Genomic DNA, 22,592 nt, shown 5'->3' with positions numbered 1-22,592 from the left:
TGGCTTGCTGTGCTGTTACTCGGTATCTAGACAAGCCCTCAATCTTTCAGATATAAATACAAACTAAACAGAAATCTTTTAAACTGCTGTTTTCAGGGAGGTTAAACCTTGGTTGTAAAAATAAAATGTAACACACACAGCCTAACACAGTAGCATTTTTATCAAAAAGTGAAAATATTGTTTTTTAGTTACACCAAACCCAAAATTGGGCGGTGGGTGGGAGGCAAATTGTCAACAGTTCTTATTCATTTCACAGGGAAATCTTCATGTGACATGCACAGGTAACTGGATGAAAATCCTACGTCCTGTGTTCTACAAGAGGTCAGGTTAGATTATCTAATGGTTGTTTCTTCTTTAAAATCTATGAAAATGATGGAAAAACTGAGAAAATTCCATTTTTTTGGTATTTTGAAAAAAAAAAGGCCAAAATGTCACCATTAGAAAAAAACTGCACCTACACATTTTGGGCATGATTCTGATTTCTCATTACTAAAACTCCATTGATTTCACTGTAGTTACTCTGTAAGGAGAGAATCAGGCTCATTGTAACAAAAATGTACACAGACCGCTTCCATTAGTGTTACATTAGTGCGAATTAAACATGTTTAACCCCCTTTTGTCTTGTAAAGAGAAGAGAGCTCTTATTCAGACAGCCCACACACAGCTACAATGCCCCAACAGACCTGAACCATTCATGGTCAATGATGTCAGTAATCTGCATACTAATGTCCTGAAGCACTAATTAGCAAAATATGCAGACTGTAAAGATTCTGGAGAAATAACTCTGCATTTAAAAAAATTGAAACAGGGATTACGTTAACATGAACTAGATATCTTTTTGATTGTGCCAGCAGGGTCTAAACAGGGAAGTTAAAGTGCAACGTTAGAGCCTTTTACATATTGCTCCCTTCCAGAGCATTTTGCCAGAATCAGGTATTATTATCCCTGATATTATTTTTATATGTGAACAATGTCTGTAGTTGCCACAGGGATGTTATGTAACTGTGAATGGGAAGGAAGGTGATTAGTGTGACTCGGAATGAGAAGGGAGGTGGCCCACAGGATGTTCTGTTATAATGATATACACTGTAAAAAATGGTTGAGAACTGTTTTAAAATAATCATTAGGGAATATTTGGTTTTATTTATTCTCTTCTACTTTTTCAAGTTATTGGGTGTTTTATATAACTATTAGCGCAGTTAAGCTGCGTGTACTAATTTTCAGCATTCTCCTGCCTTCCTCTCCCCACCTATCGGCTAGTGTCCTGCTTCCAGCTACTTCTCCTTCCTTCTTCCTCTGCAGAATGCAAAAAGGCCTCCACCCATTCAAGACCCCACCACCAGAAAGCACTAGAACACCCATCATTCCCTCTAACTGGACCGCCTTCGGTTTCTTGCTTGTCTTTCCTTTGGTTCCAGTCTTCCAGCTAAATTAGCACTACTGGCTCTATGGTGATGACTTTCGTAATGCTGACTGATCTCCCCGTTTTTGTAGATTGGTCAAATGGAATGAGTCAGTCAGGACTATGGAAAGGTTGGACAGGCCGGGGGGAGAGGATTCTTGACAAAAGGGTGATTCATTCCTAATGTACCACACTAACATTTTTTTTTTTAACACCGTGCTCTCCGGAAAGCCATAAGTGTAAATCATCTAGGAATTAACTGAAATTATTTAATGGTCTGATTTGCACTGGCTAAATAGTGGACTAAAGTACTTATTTGGACAAATTCTGCTTTTCATTGACATTAATTGAGTTGTACTAGTATTAACCAAGAGGAGAATTTGTTCCATTGTGTGCAATATGTAGGCACAAAGAGCTAAGTCTGGGTTTGTGCTTTAGAATTGGCTATTCATTGCTTACCTTTTAAAAAACCTTTAATTTAGCTTATTAAAGATGTCTCGACATTAGACAACAACTAACTGCTGCAGTATTTCTAGGACATATGCAAACACATGCAGGCCCATAATGATTTGCTATAATTCCCAGTAACAACTTTGCTTGAGAGGGTGTGAACTGTGTGAACCAAGTGAAGTATATGTGTGTATACAGTATGTATGTGAAAAGAGATGTATAGGAGTGCTTGTGTGAGTATTCACAACACATGGTTTGGTGATATCCATGTGATAAACTGCAGAACCATGTCATAAATTGCAGTTATCATGTACATTTGACTGCCTCACATGTGTTTACTTCACCACTCATCAATAATGCAGCCATCCCAAACTCATACTTATAAACACTTTGCCAAGATTTGAAATAAAAGGAGCCTAAAGTTAGTGTCTCTAAATCTGTATTTATATGCCTAAATAAGTGGGCTAATTTTCAAAGTGCTGAACACTTAGCAACTTCCATTAATTTTAGCGGGAGCTGTTGGGTGCTCGGCACACCTTGAAAATCAAGCCACTTATTCGGGTGCTTCAATATAGACCCAGAGGAGACTGCCCCAATTTTGAAAATTGTGGTGCTTTTGTCTAGTAAAGGGGTGGCCAACCTATGGCTCTGGAGCCACAGCAGCTTTTCCAAAGTTAATATGCGGCTCCTTGTATAGGCACCAACTCTGGGGCTGGATCTACAGGTTCCAACTTTCCAGTGTGCCGGGGCGTGCTCACTGCTCAACCCCTGGCTTTGCCACAGGCCCTGCCTCCTCTCTTCTCCCGCTCCCCCCCAGAGCTTCATGCACCCCACAAAACAGCTGATCAGGAGGTGCGGGGAGGGAGGGGGAGGTGCTGATTGGCGGGGCTGCTGGTGGGTGGGAGACACTGGGAGCGGGTGGTGGGAGCTGCTGGGCGGCTGCTGACGTATCACTGTGGCTCTTTGGCAATGTACATTGGTAAATTCTGGCTCCTTCTCAGGCTCAGGTTGGCCACCCCGGTCTAGTATATTTCTGATAATAGTAACTAGGCCTTAATATTATGCCCATCACCATGATGTAAAGACACTGAGAACACCACATTATACTAGAACATGCTCCTTTTATATTTGTTGAGTATTTTTTCTTTTTTTTTCTTCTTTTTTGTCTTGGAGCTCAGTAGCTGAAGGCAATCCACATAGGCACAAAGGCAATGGTCAATAAATCATAAAATCATAGAAATTAGTTCTTTTTTTAAAAGAAACTACTGTATTTTGCATTTATTCCTCTGTTTCAAAACAAACCCAAAATTATCCAAACACCGTCTCAGAAAGGTCTATCTGAAACTGTCCTGTTGGCATTGTATCTGATGCACAAAAAGCCTATTTATCGTGTAATAAATACTTTAGATCAACATAGCTCATTTTCATTTTCATTTCACCAAAGCAAGTCCATGAGTTATTTCAGGTAAGGATGCTTTTTATGAAGTTAGATTGCAGTTCTTTGATGCACAGCCTGATTCTAAAGCTTAATTCCAATTTTACGTATCACAATAGTAGGATTTCAGCTGAGTTATCAGTATAAACATTTACATAAGTAAATACTGGAATAAAATATAGATGGGTTCTGATTAAAATATCACTTGGTAGCCTTTGGATTCCCTTAAGTTTACTAATCCCACGATTTTATTGTCATATCTAGAAGTACTGCCTTGAAAACCAACATCTCCAGGAATAATAATATCACATCGTTGCCCAATCATCAGGGCTCTGTTCCAGCTCCCATTAAAGTCAATAGTAGTCTTTGTGCTTGATCAGCACTAGAAAAAATTCACTAATATATAGGCATACGTTTAGAGGTGCAATAACATTTTTAGGGTACAGGTTGTGTGCTGCACATTTTAGATTATACCACAGACAATGGGCAGTTTTTGTAGTTCTCAGAGATTGAAGAAATGGGGAGGGGAAGCACAGCTCCCCCGTGCTAAAAAAACACAGAGTAGCTCCCCCTCCTTCTTGGATGGTGTGGTGAGAGCTCCCCCTTCTGTATGCTTCTACAATAACCACTGGTAATACCAAAAGATTCAAGTGGGATAATTCCTTAAATGGCTCAAGCCTGCTCCCACTGAAGTCAATGCCAAAGTTTGGCAAACTTCAGTAGTAGCATAATCAGGCCTAAATGATGTAAATGTGGAGATAACTTTGTGATCCAGGTGCTGTACATCCTCCGGTACATTCAAGGGGAGGAAACAATTAAAAGCACAGAGAAAAATATGAATACAGTTCTTATAATCAGTCTTTTCCCTTTACTTAACCAAGGAAAGCAGACTCCTTCATTATGCTCCCTTTCCTTATCAGTTGGAACTCTACTATATTTCATATTTGCTCCTTATCTTCTATTTAGAATACTTTTTCTTTAAATTAAAATATTTTCCTGAAAAAAATTGCTGATGCTCGCTATGATTTTGATTTTAAATGAAAAGCACATACAGGGAGGGTAACAAATAATTAGATTAAAATATAAGCAGATGAGAGAGAAATAAAAAAGAATTCCAACCTTTATGCCACTTTGAACAAGCTTGTGTATGTCCAAAAACGGTTCCTTAATTATGTCCCCTTCAGGAGTGAAAATCTTCACATATCCTTCCTTCTCAAGGATAAAGAGACGATGTGATGCATCCCCACAGTGCACTGCACCAACAGGCTGCCTCAAACCACTCACAACCTCCTGAATACAGAAGCAGTTGTGCTTGTGCTTTCTAAAGAAATCGGAGAAAAACAGTGAGACTTTTTTTATTATTATTATTTTGCAAAAGATACAGTTCACAGAACCTTCACATAACATTGCCCCTGAGAACTACAATACAAGGTTCCAAAAGTGGTATTACAAGGATAATTATAAAGGCCAAATTCTGTCCTCAGATGCACTGTGGCCCCTCCTACTGAAGTCAATGAGAGTAACCTGTGTACAGCCAAGAGCAAAATTTGGCTTTATATAGCTGGGAGTTAAAGAAAAGTAGTCTGAGATCTGAGAGCCGGGGAGGGAGAGCAAAATTCACAGAGAGGAAAGTGAATATTTTATAGGCAAATTCTCTCCTAAAGTAAGCACTGCAAATCCCAAAGACTTCAGAATTTGATAAAATTTTCCTTATTTTGGAGAAGTGTACTGAAATAACATAATCCAATTTATTCACAATAGTGGAAAATGTACAGGAGAAAAAAATGCCATATGCATAAAAACAGATTTGCTAATAAATTATTGTAGAGAGAACTTCCATACTGCTGTAAACTATTAGTAATAAATTTCAGATCAAAATGACACACATGAAGTACATATGAATCACAGAGAAGCTTGGCTCATAATACTCTGTTAGTAACCTACATATTAAAAGTATCTAAGCTAATGTGATTAAAAAAAAGGCACTTAAACAGCAGCAGAAGAAAATAACATCTGGAGGACACAGCTGCTGAGCATAAGCACAGACTGAGCTGATTCACTGTGAAAACCACAAAGATTTGTCAGTTTTTTTAGATTAAACAGCATTTATCTTTATGAACCTGCTGAGCTCTTCCACTTTGTCATATTCTTCCATCTGGTCCAAATAGTTAGAAGCTGGGCCTCGCACTTGTTTTCTTGGAAAATCTGGAAAGCACAAGCCACCATCTTTTCTTGCATAGTAAAAGCAAAACTCATCAGCTGTAGTTTGGAGAAACCCTTAAAAATGTAAAAGAGCATAAAAGTGTTTAGTGTATTGCCAAGCCTGCAGGTTTTGTGCTTTCAACCTAATGTTCAAATGGGTCATATTCTGAGTGGAAAAATAAGCACTTTAAACAAAGTTCTGTCTTTAAACACAGATAGATGGAGTAATACCTTTTGTGGCTTACTCTTCTCTATTTCTATCACCCATTATTTGCAATGTGATTAAACAGGAAAAAAACAACGATGTTAAAATAATACTAAGGGTCAGTCATAAAAACATGAGAGAAAATTCAGAGTTAAGGTGGCCATGCACCTGTTGACATCAGCAGACCCGACTAATAAAGGACAATGTGTTGTAAAGCTCAAGCTATTGCAGCCTTAACTTAACTTGTTCTTGCTGTTTTGGTTTATAGCTGACGCTTAGCATTATTATTTTAACAACATTATATTACAGAGTATTGGTTTTCATTTTGTTTTTATGCTGCTAACTACCATTGAAATAATTGATGGTACTTTCCATTGATTTATAAAAGGGTGTAAAAACTTCATATCAATATCTTAAGAGCTTCATGAAGCATTGGCACCAAAAGACAGACAGTATAACTGGTGCATGAGCAGTAGTCTCAAAAAGAGAGGACTAAGGATAAAACAGAACTTAATTTATATTCAGGTGTCCTTACAACTCTGTGGTTAGTACTCTGCACTACCATGGGAGAACCTGAAGTTCAATGTCACAGACTAGTTCTTCACTCTCCAGGGCCTAAGAAGAGGGAGTGCTGCATCCTGCTCTGTAGCTATACCTGAAGCCTATCTAAAGCAAGTGTGCATGGGTTCTGTAAACTGTCTTTAGCTGAAAGGAGTTCTTTAGGTTTGGGGTTATTTAAAGAAGGAGTCTGAAAACCAAAAAGAAAAAAAAGAAAAGAAATGAGATCTATGAGGAAGAACAGTGCTGCTGTTGACTTTTTAATACATTCCAGTAACAGCAAGACTATTACTTTCTGCCTATTCATAGACCTATTTCTAGTAAGTTTCACCCATTTTTAATCCTCTTTATCAAAGCTCATGTGTACATCAGAAGGCAGAATTTAGCCCATTATATATAGCGTGTGGGGTTTTGAATAAAATCAGCAAGGTAGTCTGGTTTAGAACATCTTTAAGTTCCCTTTGCACTGCCAGAGCAATGCAAAAGGAGACTTTGCATGAGTCAGGATATGGGCCATGGTATATACAGAATTAATAATGATTCATTATATAGGATAAAAGTTTTATTGGCACTCAGTTGGGATCATCAGCATGACTCTCATATAAGTAAGTAATGCAGTTATCCCAAATTTATGTCAATAAAACTTTTGGACTTCAACTCACAATCATGTATTCTTTTCATATGCATCCTCCTTTAATAAATAAATATCCAGGTAATTCCAAATAATGGGGCCAAATTCTGCCTTTGGGTTATAGAAAATAAAATTTGGAACACGTGATTGTGTGTTGTGGCATGAAGGTTTCATTGGCATGAATTTGGAGATTCAGCAAATATCAGCAGCTAGTGGCTGTTTCTAATTTATAGGAACTAGCACAAGAAATGCATGAGAAAAAAGATACATAATTTTCATATGGAATAAGTGAAGATTAATTGTGACATAACCATGGAACAGTATTCCAAGGCTCTGTATTTGTCAAGCTAGACCCCAAAACAATCCAGAATCTTGATGTTGAATTATTTGACATCAGAGGGCATGACCGAGCCCTTAGTAATTTCTTTCTCTACATACAATCGACAGTCAAGCTAAGTGCAATGGACATTTGGAGCTGTAGAATTACTACATGCTCAATATGCCATTTTTATTAAGGACACATTTCTTTGTTCTGAAATTTTGTCTTCAATAAGAATAAATGGGAGTATGTGTAGATCACACTGTTTAGCCAGTGTATGTTCATTTCTAATAACAGTCAGATGCAAACTCATTTAACCTATGCCATATGGAATGTTCTTTACTTATACATAAAGTGATTGACTTTATGCCTGTGGCTATTTGTATCATGAAGTATTTTAGCATGTAAGCAAGTATGAAATGTACTGAACTTGTTTTTGCCATTCAATAAGCCCATTCCTTTTTCATATTCTATAACTCTGTTTTTAAAAACTGGGGTTTGAACTGAACTCTGAAATGCTACAGTGTCAATGGATGAACTTGCTAAGTTGTCAAAAAGAGATGGTGTCTCTATAAGGACAACTCCAATTGTGCATAATGGGTAGTATTTCGAAAAATGCTCAGAGTTGGTCTAACTGCCTCCATGGAAATTAATGGAGTTAGGCCAACTCTGAGCACTTTTCAAAATCCCACCCTCTATATGTTCCATCCAATTAAGGTCAATTTATCTTTGGATGTCTGTGCAATTCCCATTGACTTCAATGGGAGTCTGGCACATGCATAAAAAGGCAGAACTTGGCCCTTAGGTTTTATTCTGCCATGTAATAAGAAAGCATTACTTACAAATTTTTGCTGCCATATATTACATAGACTAGATCAGATATGAAAACTGTCCCAATAAAGAAATATTTACATTATATAAGGGGTCAAAATCCTGCAGTTTTTACTCTATCCTTAGTAAAGCACAGCTGCTACTGACTTCTCTGGGGTTTATGCCTAAGGGCTGTAAAGTGTGGCCCTCTGAATTTCTGTATCTATTGCTATGTTTTTAAAGACCCTTACAGGTGGTGATGAATTTTCTCTGCTCATTCTAAGTTTCTCCTGTTTTGCTAGGATCCTGCAGACATTATATTTCTTTATATTTGAAAAATGAATGGTAAAAAGAGAGAGGAATCTGATCTCAAGGTCCCAGTCTGTATATCCCTGAAGTTGAGGATTGTTCAGGTCAGGAAATCTAGATCTAAACCCATCATGTGGATTTGGGATCCAGTCTGGATCCAAAACTTGCTAGGAAAGGTTGGAGCTTCCAGGTTCAGAAACTATTTCCCTCCTCCCCCCAATCCCACCCTTCATCCCTATCTGACTATGTTTTCCATCATCCTTGACTCCTTCTACCCTCTTTCCTATTGCAAGGTCACCCAGCCAACCCTCAGCCTTGGCTTCACTCACCAACAACTTCCTCTGCTCCTGAACTCATCCAGCTGAACATCCTGGATGGCAGTCCCACAACCATGCTGACTTCTACCACTGCAAATTTATTCTTTCCTCCTACAGCTCTTCCACCTCACTATTCAAGAAGCACCACTTCTGCATTATCATTCAATTCTGCCATTGCAAAGTTGCAACCAGAGCTGCCTCTCTTGCAACTTTGCTTCCCTCCTTAAACCTTTCCATTGCTCCAACCTCGCTAAGGTCAGGGTGTCACTGATTTTTTTTAATCTACAAGAGCTGATGGGACCTCTCTTCTTCTCCCTCTAACTCCTCCTCCAAATCACCCTCTCTACTCCCCCCATCACCAAAACTGAGATTTCTTGTTTCCTCTCCTCCTCTAACCACTCCAACTGCCCCAGCAACCTCTTCCCTGCTTCCCATCCTGATCTCCCTACTCCCCACTCTCCTTTTCTTAATGTTTTCCCTCAATCCCACATTCTCCAGTGGTTCATTCCCTTCACACTAAACGTATGCTCTAATTTCCTCTTCATAAAAAAAAAATCATCCTTGACCCCACTTACTTCTCCAACTACATTCTCTCTTCTCCCATTCATTTCCAAGCTCACTGAACATACTGTCTACAAGTGCTGTCTGGAAATCCTCTTCTTCATCTCCCTTCTAGACTCTTTTAATCTGGTTTCTCCCTCCACTGAAACAGCTTTCACCATCATATCATCTTCCTGACCAAATCTTCTACTATATCTCCAACTATTATCAGCCTAACTTCTTTGCTGCTTTTCAACTGATTGACCATGCTCTTCTTCTTGAAATCTTATTCTTCCTCAGCTTTTGTAACCTCCATCACTTTCTGGTTACTCCTATATCTCAAACTTTTCCTTTGGCATCTTGTTCAGTGTATGCCTCCTCTCCCTTTCTGTAACTTTAAAGAGGAGTCTTCAGTGGACTGATTGAGTCAGGTTCTGATCCGGGCCCCAGCCTTTACCCACCACAATCATGGGGAGCCTGCTGTAAATTAAAGCAGCCCCTGGACTGCTCTAACTTATCCTGGGCCTGTACCATGCCTGGAACAGGTCAAGTCCAGAAGACACGCCACTCACCTCTTTCTTGAGCTGTGCACAGGATGAACGGCTAGCCCACTGAATTAAATGGAGCTACATTGATTTATGCCACCTGGGTATCTAACCTAATGACTTTATTCCTGCTAACTTCGTTGAGATAGAGAATATATATATTTTTAATCACAAGGAAACAGAACAATACTTCCCTTAGTCATTTCTTTGTTCCATGATGATGGATTTTGAAAAGTTTTGGGGGGGTATAAATGAACAGCTTTCTAGATTCACATCTGAAATTGTTGACAAAAAATATGCTCACCTCACTCTCCTCAACTCTTAGCTATGTTCCTGAGGTGACTCCAGCCAGATGCTCCCCCTGCTGAAACCTTTGGAGACTACCAGGTCAGGTGGTCACACAACTTAATCCCAGTGGATTTTTCAGGTGTATGGTAATGGGTCTGCATACACCCAGCAGCAGTGTGGAACTGTTGCAGCCTCCACACTGGACATTTTTCGGCTAATACCAAATAACTGTGGAAGTACTTCTGGAATTGCAGTGCAGGGAGTGATTATTCTCCATTTCTGCCATTTTGGTTTGAATGCCACTTGGTTAAAACTCCACATCTAGATTCTCACTTTGGTAACATCTGGAACTGGATGTGCACACAATCACCTCAACCAGTTTCTGTTAAAAACAAGAATAATGGGCACAAGGGGACAGGTAAGCTGTTTAACCCCAGCTAATGTCAGTTTGCTTCCATGATAGCATTTGGTGCTTCAAAAGTGAAGAAAAATGTGATTTCTAATTCAAAGAAGGGATGTAGGCCCCTTATTTGTAGCAAATCTTCAGCTTGGCTACTGGATTTGGGCACTGAGGATACATTAAAAAGAAAAGGAGTACCTGTGGCACCTTAGAGACTAACCAATTTATTAAAGCATAAGCTTTCGTGAGCTACAGCTCACTATGAAATGAGCTGTAGCTCATGAAAGCTTATGCTTTAATAAACTGGTTAGTCTCTAAGGTGCCACAGGTACTCCTTTTCTTTTTACAGATACAGACTAACACAGCTGCTACTCTGAAACCTGAGGATACATTGTGGACGAATGGAAAAGAATCCTCTCCCCAAGCCATGGAGCAGTTGTGGAGCCACTCTCTAATGAATCAGTCCCATAAGGCTAAGTACCTACTAATATTTTTGACTTGCAGATGGAGAGAGAACTGAATGGATTTCTGATGCTAGTCAGTAATAGAGCTGGTCTGAAAATGAAACTACAATTTAACAAAAAGAAATAGTTTTTTTCCAAAGTTGAAATTTCAACCAAAAATTGCTCACCAGCTCTTGTCAATAAAATACGTAACCTTCCTATATCACTGTATGGAGTAAAAGCACTTTTGCCATCAATAACTACTCCTTGTAATTCCCCTGTGATGTAGTTGGGTATTATTCCCACTGCACAGATGGAGAAACTGAGGGAGAGAAATTAAATGATGTGCTATGTGCCAAACACTGAGTCACTGGCAGAGCCATGATTAGAACTCAGACCGGTTTACCTCCCAGCCCTGTGCACAGTCCTCCAAGCCACATTGCCTCACAAGAACCTGTTCTTTGCCGTTCATGTCAAGCAATCTAAATAATGAAACATAGGTTGTGGGTTCTTTTTGTTTGTCTTTTCAATACTTGTCAAGTTTGTAAAACTTTCAAGTGGCAGAAACAGATTTCATACGTGGATTATAAAACTCAAATGAACTATGAATTTGCTTTTAAATGTACATGTATATTTTGAGGGACACTCTAGAATTCTATAGGTCACTTTCCCCCAAAATGTGACTGAATCTCAATACCTTCATGAAATATTAATACATGTGCCAATGACCACTCTGCCAAACAAATCAATTAACCCTGTCCGACATAAGTATGCAACGACTTTCTGTTAGTGCAGCCCACTCTCAGAACAAGTATTTAGAATGATTATTAGCATCTGATTGATGTAGGAAAACTCCTATTCTAGCTAGCTTGTAAGCTCTTTCCTGCAAAGCACAGTGCTCTGTCCAGTGCTAAAGTTATGCTTTCATCTGGTTATCTTTCAAGGCAACCTGGGTGGTCACAAAAAGCACTTGACATCTTGATGCACTTCAGCAGTTTTACATATACACAAACTTTGTAGAAAAATAAATTTGTCATTCATCACCACATATGTTGATCTGGGGAGTGAGGATCCTGAGGCTGTGTAGCTCCTGTGCTGCTCAGCCCATTCCCTCTCTGCCCCCTCCTCCCTCCTTAACTTTTGTTCCCTATAGAGCATTTTTCTCGGAAACTTAGACTCTAATGAAAAGATGATGTAAATGTTCAGCAGAATATACTCATCATTTGGGTTAGTTACAAACTTGTATTTAAAAAAAACACTCTTTGTGGTGGCTTCCAGGATGGGCCAAACGTTTACAATATCTACTCTGTTATCTCTGCTCGGCAGGCAGTCTTGGCAACTATGATCTATTCTGCTTTGCTCTGGGGAATGTGATAAAGAGCAAGAAACAGCTGGTTTAAGAAAGCCTTAGAAACATCTCTGTAGTTTATAAAGACAATAATAATATTTTCATATTTGAATGGGTTTAGATACATGTTAAACCACACCAAAGGGAAAAAGCAACTCTATTCAAAATGTTTTTGCAAGTCAATAAGAGAACACTACAGAAAAGTCCTGCATCCCTGTGAGTTCAAAGAAAACAAAGTACATACTGTACCTAAGCAATAAAAGCATTGCCCACTTAAAGCCATACCTATTACACAGCTCAGTTTTACAGAACTGTTCATGTTATAAATGATTATTCGCAAGTTTGTCATGATCGTACCTAACTCAGAACTACATTATTTTCTTTTAAATTTCACTACTCAAAAAAATCCTACTAGTTCAACTTTTTTCTGTGGTGCCAACAGTGTTTGGATAAGGAGAGAGGAACAGTTGAAGAAAGGGCAATCATAATTATATAAATGTTTTAGTCCTGTAATTACTGATGATGTTGTTTAACATAATCTTTTAAGACAATATTTTAACTTTTTAAAAATGCAACTACCTTTGCAGGGCATTTTGGCAATCTTGTGTAAAGGTGATAAGAGTCATTTGTGTGATGGCTACAGGCACCATGGGCCAAATTCCGCTTTTGGTTATGCCAAGGTAAACCACGTGACTATGGCAGGACCCTTCAGTGTCAGTTAAGGGCGGAATTTGGTCCCATGTTGTTTACAGCATCAATGGAACTGATTCAAAGGGCACTGAAGTCAGTAGAAAGACTCCCACTGATTTCAGTGGGCATTGAATTCTGGTGCATATGTTTAAAAACAAAAATGTATGTGATTACCAAACCAGGAAAGGACACCTTAAATATTCAACATCTTTATACTACCTACACTATACTACAGCTTCTTTTTTTTCACTTTTTAAAAGCGTATCAGTTAGAAGAGCTTTTTTATGGTTCGCTAATTGTTTTTATGCTTTGGGTGAACAAAGTGAAATTTCAATACAGAGAATAACTTATTCTGGTGATTTGAAAAGTTATAACATATATCACTGAGTTTTCTAGAAATTCAAGAGGAGGCTGGGAAGAAAAAAACCCAAATATTCACTTGAATAGGAAAGATCTACCTTCATGGTCCTGACTCTACACTCCTTAATGTCTCTGGGGGTTTCCCAATGGAGGACTGCAGGATCTGATCCAATATCTCTTAAGCAATAGAGAGCATTTAAATTTAGACATCTTTTTTTAGTCCATTATTTTGCTGTAGTTTTTACCTGGTATTTGACCTCTGCAAGTATAATAGAATTCTTTACAATAGTCTTTGCACAGGAAAGGAAGAGCTAGTTCTCTTTCAGATGCTTCCCCTTTCTCAGGTGAATGGAATAGATTCTGAGCATGTGGTGAGCAGTGTGCACATTTGATTTCTTCCAGTAGCTTCACACATTCTGTGTTGTTGGTAACAGAAAATATCTGCAAGCCACAAACCAGAGACAAATAAATACATGACCTACTTCCCTGTCTTATACAAAAAGATTCTTTGAAATAATGTAAGTAAATCATGCTAATGTAACCAGTACAGTTATGAATCAGTAAAAGTGCCATATTTTAAGTCACCATGCTAAGTGCAAAATTATTACTATGAAAGAGAATCACATGCAATAAATCCTCAGATTTTAGAGTACTAACAAGTGTTTCTCTTTCCAAATGCAAATTAATTTACTCTCACTAATCAAGCCTGCAAATTCTTAATTGTGTGAGTAATTCTTGATCCGTGGGAATACTCACATAAATAAGGATTACTGGCATAAGCAAGGGCTGCAGGAACAGGCCCTAGGTCCACTTCTCTTATAGGTGATGCTGAAAAATACAACTTCCAAGTCTAAATTACATGCATAAGAGGCTCAGATTAAGAGTTACCTAAAGATTTAAAACTAAATTTCTAAAGTCAGAACACATTAGAAAAACAATCTCCAGGTATTTATAAAATATGCAGGCTTTGGATTGTACTGTGAGCTTACTATTAAACCTCCTTTGGTTGAATTCTCAAAGGGGTTCCTCTGAATTTTCTGCTTTTCAATGCAATTATATTCATGCATATGCCAATGTAAACTGTTGGTAGAAAAAGCCTTAGATTGTCAGTAATTTCTGTTTATATGAAATAGAAAATATGAAATTTTCCTTAACATACAGTCTGTCCTATTATTCAATTTTAACTTTGTTCTGAAAGAAGTCAATATATTATGCATAATACTTACTTAAGCACTACACCATGCTGTATAATTTGTATAAGTAAACACAAGAGCTTGGGGAGTGCAATGTCGGCATATCATGAAAAATAAATGTTAACGGAAAACAGCACATTCTTCACTATTTGTCTGTAATATTATGCACTTCATAACTTATTCTAAACCACATGGTACTAAGGGTTTGGTTTCTGATCTCTCAACCCAAAATTACGTTATGGCTCAATCCAGCATTCACTGCAGCCATTGTGAGCTGGATCAGGCCTTATCAGAACATAAAGCACAGCATCTCATTATTACTGATTTAGCATAATTATAAACAATTCTAATATAATTGTTTTTTAAAAAGTGATGCTACAAACATTTTATACAATCTTGCTTCTACCGTGCAAGTTCTCAGATCTCAGAGTGGATTTGATATTACTGTTTTTCACACTGTGAAGGACTCTGTGGTGATTCATTCTACTGTAAGAACACTGATTAATTCCTTTCAGAAAACATGCAGTAATTTTGCTAAATTACTCTAGGTAAATCAAATAATTAACTTGCATGGAGATTTTTGGCCCACAATTTGACGCATAATTGCTGTTTGACAGCTCATCAGTCATCAGAATGCCTAAGGCCAGTAATATAATTTTGAACTCATCACTTTATTTTTGGATGAGAATCACATAACTTTGTTCCCACGTATCTGAGAGTGCTTTTTTTATTATTTTAAATCTGGCAGACAAAATAGTAGCAATAATATGGCATTTTAAAAATCGCATACAAAATATTAATAGCAGCAATCCTAATTCTGAATATGACTACCTACTTTTTAAAAAAAATTTTAATTAAGGAAGCATTTCTCAAACTTTTCAAAGCCAGGCCCTCTTCAGGAAAATGAAATTAATCATGTCCTATACAACCCATCCATGTGCTGCCAAAGGATCCCCAAAACAAGCAGTCACTCAAAGTAGTCCCATTGGCTGCAATTGGACCCACTAATGTCAGTAAGTAGAACAGTACTTGGCCTGCCTTCTCTGGTAGAATCCTCATTAATTTCAGAGTTTTCTGGTTTGAGTCTGCAGGATCAGGCCCTAAATAGTCTATTCTGTACAGTTCTTATATTGCCATCATTATCATAGTATCTGAGTGCCTTCCAGCAGCGCATTAAGTGACATGACTAACATCAGTCACATGAAGTTGGCTCTCTCTCTTGTCCTTTCTGTACTAAGATAATTGTGTGCGCAGTGTAGTGTTTTGTTTTGGTATGGGGTTGTTTTGTTTTTTAAGTGTACACACTGATACGCGTTTGTATGAGAAGGCAAAGCTGAAGAAGCGCGCCTTGCACTTGGAGTAGAAGGTGGTGAGATTAGTGTTGGCCCTTAGTTCCTCCTGTTCATTCCAGTCTCAGACTAATCCCCAAGAAAGCTCAGTTTCCTGCACAGATGAGCTTTGCCCTTATGGTAGAAAGTTTCATGATGCCCGACCAGCAGAGTTGTCAGCCACGGTCTCCATCCTAGAATTTTAGTTGATCCTTTTAGATATGCTGGGCCCAGGTCATTGAGGGCCTTGAAGATAACAACCAAGATCTTGAACTTGATTTTCTTCTATGGCAAACCAGTGGAGGAGAGGTCTTATGTGCATACGGTAGCCCATGCTGCTGAGTACACATTTTGTACCAGTTGGAATTTCCTTCAGGCTGATGGCTTCATGCCTAGGTATATTGCATTGCTGTAGTCCATATGGGAAGGGACAAAGACCAGGCCATTGTTCACCGTGATGGAACAGAGTCTCCTAGCCAACCACAGAGGTCAGACAACCTGTGGATGCTGACATGTGAGAGTTTAGCATCAGTGAGGAATCCAGGAGCACTCTTAATCTATGGACTAAATTGCCCAATTTTGAGTATGTATTTACCACCAAGGAAACTACACCATGTTTGCAGACTCTTCAGAGTGCTTTCCTCTGTCCACTAGAATCATCTGTCTTCATCTCTAAACTAATCTCATTCAAGCTCTGGCATACAGTTGGTGGTAGTGGTATGTGGTGAAGCATAGGTCAATAATCAGAGAGGTAAATATTGAGTTTGTTTTCCTCATTAACCCCACAACTGATGCAGGCATATTGCCATAGTTCTATTGGAAGGTACAAAAAGTCAAAAGTTAATTTATTTTTCCTTGTGGAAAATACATTAATTGCTCAGTTAATATACAAGTAAAAAATGTTTTCCTCCATTTTAATGGCTAAAGCTAAAACAAAAGGATCCTAATCCTCCTGACCAGCTGCCATCCACGAGAGGTTTGATTTTTAGTCCTTGAGGAATTGAGTCCATCTCTCAATTTTTGGAATGTGTCTTTGTCATATAATAACTAATCAAAAGATTAGGGAATGGGACTCAATAAATTATCTGAAAATCAAGCACAATATTTTTATGTTAAGTTTCATGCTATTTGAGCATAGTAGGATGTTGAAACTTCACTCTGTGTGAGGTCTGCAGTAGAAATACCTATTTGAAGGTAGATAGAGCCATCATTCTAGCTTTGGTTTCAATAAATCAATAGCCTTACTGAAGTCAATTAAACAGATTTAGCCCAAGGCTGAAACACTGTTTAGAACACAGTATTTTCAGTGAACATATAATAATGACCTTTACCTTTAAAACTGACCATATCTTTGGTCTCTTAAAGAAATGCAAAGTAATTTCCTGTATCAATTTTTAAAAGTTATATGTGAAACCATCAAATTTGCAGTGGTTTGCTGTGGAAATCATGTAAAACTTCCAAACATTATTGCAGCATGCCTAATAATGATTATGCCTGCTGCTGACTAATTTACAACAACTGTAAGATCATCCTTTAATCTCTATCCACAGGCAAGTAAGACTGGTAGAAGAAAGGTAAGATAAATACTGGAATACAGGAAAGTACAGCTTACAAGACTGGTTTATCAACAACAAAAATAGTGAAAAGAGGGAGAAACAGAGACACCCACAAGACACAGAAATTCTATACATGTAATATAGCACTCTGTTTTGCACACCCTGTGTTTATTTTATTTGACAAAAAATAGTGTGGGTTTGATGTTAACAGCAAAAATGTATGGCAGTGAATTAAGATGTTTCATTAAACTGTATTTGGTATACAAGCAATTATTTCTAAAAATCATATGCCTACAAGGTTGTTCAGCTGTTGGGTTGAACATATGTTTCTTCTGTACTATAGTGCTGGATTATGTCATTAAAGAGTTCAGTTTCAATTTTAGGCTAATATGTAAATAGATCATTGTACCAAGGCAGCTGTTAAAGGGACCCCAAGATGAGTTATTTGTTTAGTTGGATGTGTTCAACAATAGCCTTTGTTTGTGAAAGAGCCAGAGCAAACAAATGATTGTAAAAGGGCACACTTGAAAACAATTTCTTTTCACCCATTCCTTGACAGCCTTGGCTGTGAAACCATCCAAGGTAGAGAGGGCTTCTGTGCCTATCAGGCTATACGCAAACCTTCAAAAACTCTGGTGTCACAATATTTGATTCTGGCTTTAGTGAACCTAGTGGTAAAATGGGGATATTCTAGAAAGCTAGAAGACAAAGAGTTAAATGCCACATTATGCAAAAATATTACTAAAGACATTCTAATTTTGTCTGTTTGTTAAAGCAGTGTCCTTTATTGCTGCTTTGCTGTGCTTAAGGGACTGGGAGTGTTGTCATCATAAAGACAGATTAATAATTTGATCATAAAATTGTCTCAAGGCTGACACACAGCATCTTAACCAAGAAGCTAATCTGAAATTGAAAATGCCTGCTGAGCAAGCTCAAATTGCTATAGAAAAAGCTAATGTTCAGATTCCTATTAATGGCATAGACACTCAATCCTGTGGATTAATATGACTCTATATCACATTATAGACCTGTTCAGCTTTTGGAGCCCTTGTGTAATATAGTGCTGAAAACCCACTTTTTACAAAGTTCCCTCCAAGTTTTTTGTATGATATTGTAATGTCTCTTGTGGAATGGTCACTACTTCTATCAAGTATAAATGACATGTATTTTGGAAAATTGTCTAAATATGTATTTACGTGATAAAACAGATTTAAGAAAGCTGTAACCACTGACATTTAATGGATAAATAATGTGGTTTTAAAACCTTTTGGAATAATATCCACTAAAAAGTGTAAATCTATATTTATAAGGTAAGTTTAAATGCTTAGAAATAGATGTTATGGTATATTGTTTTGAAACTTCATACACTTCAAGGATTTGTTTATTACTATCTACAAAACAAAGAAATTAAACAAAAGATATATTCAAAAAATGCAAAGGGACAAAGCCCCACAATAACTAGGAAATTCAAAATTGTCTTAACTCCATTTTTAATTCACCACATTAAACCAACTATTGCAGGGGTCTCCAAACAGTGGGTGATCTCACATAACATATGTGCTGCAATACCTATATATTACAAACAGGGTGAGTTAAGGACATATTTTCCAGTCCTGAGTCTGACTTTTGTGCACTTCAATTAGGCTCTTAAGGTTATCTGAATGTAGTTATTTTGTATTTTAATTGAATTACCACACAGGAGCTTAATGACACTGTCTCTGGACAGCATGAAGAAATATATCTGCCCTGAATCTCAAACTACTGCTGCATATGGTAAGAATAAAGAGAGAGCTGCAGCTGAAAACCTGCAGTAAGACTGTTCTCACTCATCTGGGAATAGAGGGGGTAGGACAAATGCTCCCTCAAAAGGCATGAACATTTGGACAGAGCTGGGGACTGAAGGAGAATGATGTTCTCCAGTTTCACCCATTAGTGAACCAACTAACAAACACAATGGTGTTGTTGTTATTCTTTTGCCATAAGCAACAGGACTCTGTGTGTGGGCAGCAGTTTAGTGGGGAGGAGGATAAGTCGACCCCTTTTTGTCCTATTGATTTTTTCCTATTTGCATGACTTGAGCAAATTAAATGATGCAATATGGCTTTTTGTTACAAAACAAAGTGAGAGATACCACCCAGACACATATGTTGATTCGTAGAAGCTGTTTACATGAGAATGGAGTGAAATCTACCGTGAACTGAGCATAAAAATTCGATTCAGGCTGGGTATTTTTTTTTTATTATGCTTGGGCCAGCAAGACTGAAACACAAGTTTTCCAAGAGTCTCTCAGACCTTGACAACTACAGTGTTGTAACTGAGGAATTCTTAATTAAACCTAAACTGGGGAGGGGAAAGTGAAGGGGGTGGAGGGGAAGAGAAGACACCTGATTGTTTATTTCACGTGCAGTGATTCTTAATGACATTATTCAGGAATTTCCATCTCTGTGTACACACTTAATATCATTGCCCTGCTTATCCAATAAGATCCTGCAGAATTATATCTGGACAACTTAGAGAAGTCACAAACACATTAATACATAGAAATTAAGCTACTAAAGGAAGCATAAATTAAATATTTTAAAATTCCAATGAGATACTTTTCAAGCAACTCAATTTTAAATTAGGCATATGCATTGTCACATAGTGTGAAAAGGCAAATATCTCATGCCATCCTGTGTGAGATCAATAACAGTGGAGTCCCTTTCATCGGATACAGGTAATCGTGTGTAACACAAGAGCCTTGACTAGAGATCACTAAGCTCTGATGCACCAGCACCATCTACTATCCAAATCCTTTACTGACCAAACACGTGGAGAAAATTGTACAGGCTTTTTTACCCCCAGAAAAATAAACCAGAAACCACCGTCAAGTTAATTCACAGTTTCACTGTTGCCAATGCACAAACTTAATCCAAAAAAGCCATTCAAGTCTTTCTTCTTCTCAAACCATCCCCTTGTACCTGAAGCCCATGTTTCGTGAGAAAGGGGCACTGCCAATAAGCATGCAGCAGTGCACGGAGCTGCTGATTTGAGTAAGACGGGACGATCTGAATGAGTAAGATTTGTAAGATCTCATGGAAACTCGCACATTTGTAAAAACCCTTCGTTGTGAGAGGGAGAGAACTTTCTTTTAAAAATACCTTCCCAACTGACTAAGCCTCCCTTCAGATGAACAGCTCTGGAGAGAGGTCTATGTAACTCTCAAGGAAATAAACCAGGATCGCTTTAACGCTTCTATTTTATTAGATCAGACCCCTCCACCCTCCCAAACAGTAATGGGTCAAACCCATGTTGCTAGATCAAACCAGACACCACCCAGCAGGTTAGCAGTGAGTTTGCATCCATGCAAAAAGCCTCATGTGGTGCCTACCTTAGTCTCAACGTGCAGCAGCCCCTGACTGTCAGTCCTGGAGCAACAGGACAGGCGAGGGTACAAGCCACGACACATCATCTCCCCTCCGCTCGCAGACTCCAGGAACATCATCCTCCTGTCTCGCTTTTTCAGGCGCCTCGGTGGGTTACCATTCAGGCACTTTCTCCTCCTTGCACCACTCTCCCCAAACTTGGCATCCCCCTCAAAGAAGCACAGAACCACGGCCACCAGCAGCAGTTTAAACGGGAGCATCTTCAGCATCATGCCTTGGACCGTGTGAGTGAAAAAAACAAACCAAACCTCTCCCCCCCCCTCCCCGATGGATTTTCTTTTTGCGCTTCAAAGCAGGAAATCAGCAGCCCCAAAACGGGGGGAGGGCTGGAGAGTGATGATGGTAAAAAAAAAAATCTAAAGGGCAAAGAACTCCCCCCACCCACCCACCCCCTACAAAAACCGGCTTAGTGGGAGGATGCTCAGGAGCTGTGGGGCTAAAGTTGTGCAAGTGACAGAGATTTAGTAATTGGTGCTGTTGCGCCCTGGTGGTGAGAGCTGGGCCAAGGGCCCCCACCCTTGCTGCAGTGGGAGGCGGCGGCGGCGGCAGCAGCTCACTTGTCCCATAGAAAGGATGTTCTCTAGGTAGGACAGTAGCAGCCGCCTGGCTGGGGTGATGCCTCCTCCTCCGCGGCCGGCGGTGGCTGCAGCTCACTACGGCTCTCATGTTTCGCTCCCTCTTTTCTTCTTTTTAAGCAGCGCGCGGGGAGGTGCTGCCACCGCGCGCCCCTTCACGTCACCGAGAGGCACGGGGGAAGGCGCGCGCTGGCGCGCGCGCAGGGCAAGCGGACGGGCGGGGGGGAACGGGCCAGGGAACAGGGGGGGACGGGCCAGGGAACGGGCGGGGGGGACGTGCGCGAGAGCCCGCCGCCCTGCAGGGGAGGGCTCAGGCTGGCTGCGGGGTGCCGCGGCAGCAGCTGCAGTGGGGCAGAGCGGTCCGGGCTAGAGCCGGAGCCTGCTGATTTTTGAGCGCAGCGCCCCACATTACCACGGGGGAGACAGACCAAGTCTGGCCGCTCCTGCTGCACCAGCCGCCCAGACAAACGCCCAGCCGGACCCCAGCGCATCTTAGTGCAGCAGCACGGAGCCAACCTGCATCCCACACCTAACCGCCGCTGGGTCCTGCCCCGGGGGCTCCACCCTCTCCAACTCCTTATGCGTGCACAGAGCCACTAGGAGCCAGGTAGCTCGAGCTTTTTCTTTTCCCCAGGAGAACGCGGTCTAGCGGTCAGCGCAGGGGAGACACAAGAGTAGGATTCTGTTCCCAGATGTGCCACTGACTCACTGTGTGACCTTGGACACATCACTGTGCTGCTCTGGGCCTCAGTTTCTCAGCTGTCCTAGAATCATAGAATCTCAGGGTTGGAGGGGACCTCAGGAGGTCATCTTGTCCAACCCCCTGCTCAAAGCAGGACCAATCCCCAATTTCTGCTCCAGAGCCCTAAATGGCCCCTCAAGGATTGAACTCACAACCCCCTGGGTTTAGCAGGCCAATGCTCAAACCACTGAGCTATCCCTTTCCCCCAAACAACTGTCACACAGAACGGCCCCCTCAAGGATTGAACTCAAAACCCTGGGTTTAGCAGGCCAATGCTCAACCCAGTGGTCAACCCACTGAGCTATCCCTCCCCTGGGTTTGAAATTGAAGAAGTGACATAACACCAGGGGTTTCTTGAGGCAGAGTGTGCTCCTAATGAACTTGAGAGGAAGTGGACACTTGGAGCTGGGGGGGGGGGTTGGGGAGTGTGATTCCCAGCTGGAGGAGACATACTTGAGCTAACTCTCATGGAGTCAGAGAGCTAAAAATGGTAGCTGCAGCACTGCAAACTGAGGGACTAG

General features: G+C 39.8%; 1 protein-coding gene across 2 annotated transcripts in view; it reads right to left on the bottom strand.

The window, feature by feature from the left end:
• The window catches only part of HHIP (hedgehog interacting protein), an 86,642-nt gene extending 65,592 nt beyond the window's left edge, over nucleotides 1-21,050 (bottom strand). For both annotated transcript variants that reach the window (XM_084625656.1, XM_084625655.1), the window contains exons 1-4: nucleotides 20,700-21,050; nucleotides 13,498-13,693; nucleotides 5,408-5,564; nucleotides 4,407-4,608 (exon numbers count right to left, since the gene is read on the bottom strand). In XM_084625656.1, the coding sequence (XP_084481782.1) occupies nucleotides 4,407-4,608; nucleotides 5,408-5,564; nucleotides 13,498-13,693; nucleotides 20,700-20,966 (822 nt within the window). In that variant the 5' untranslated portion in view covers nucleotides 20,967-21,050. The remainder of the gene's footprint in view (nucleotides 1-4,406; nucleotides 4,609-5,407; nucleotides 5,565-13,497; nucleotides 13,694-20,699) is intronic.
• Between the last annotated feature and the right edge of the window lie 1,542 nt (nucleotides 21,051-22,592).

Source organism: Lepidochelys olivacea (genome assembly GCF_965140295.1).
Source record: "Lepidochelys olivacea isolate rLepOli2 genome assembly, chromosome: 4".
Taxonomy (NCBI): domain Eukaryota; kingdom Metazoa; phylum Chordata; order Testudines; family Cheloniidae; genus Lepidochelys; species Lepidochelys olivacea.
Note: the sequence above shows the minus strand (reverse complement) of the source record. Positions and strands in the feature narration are given on the sequence as shown.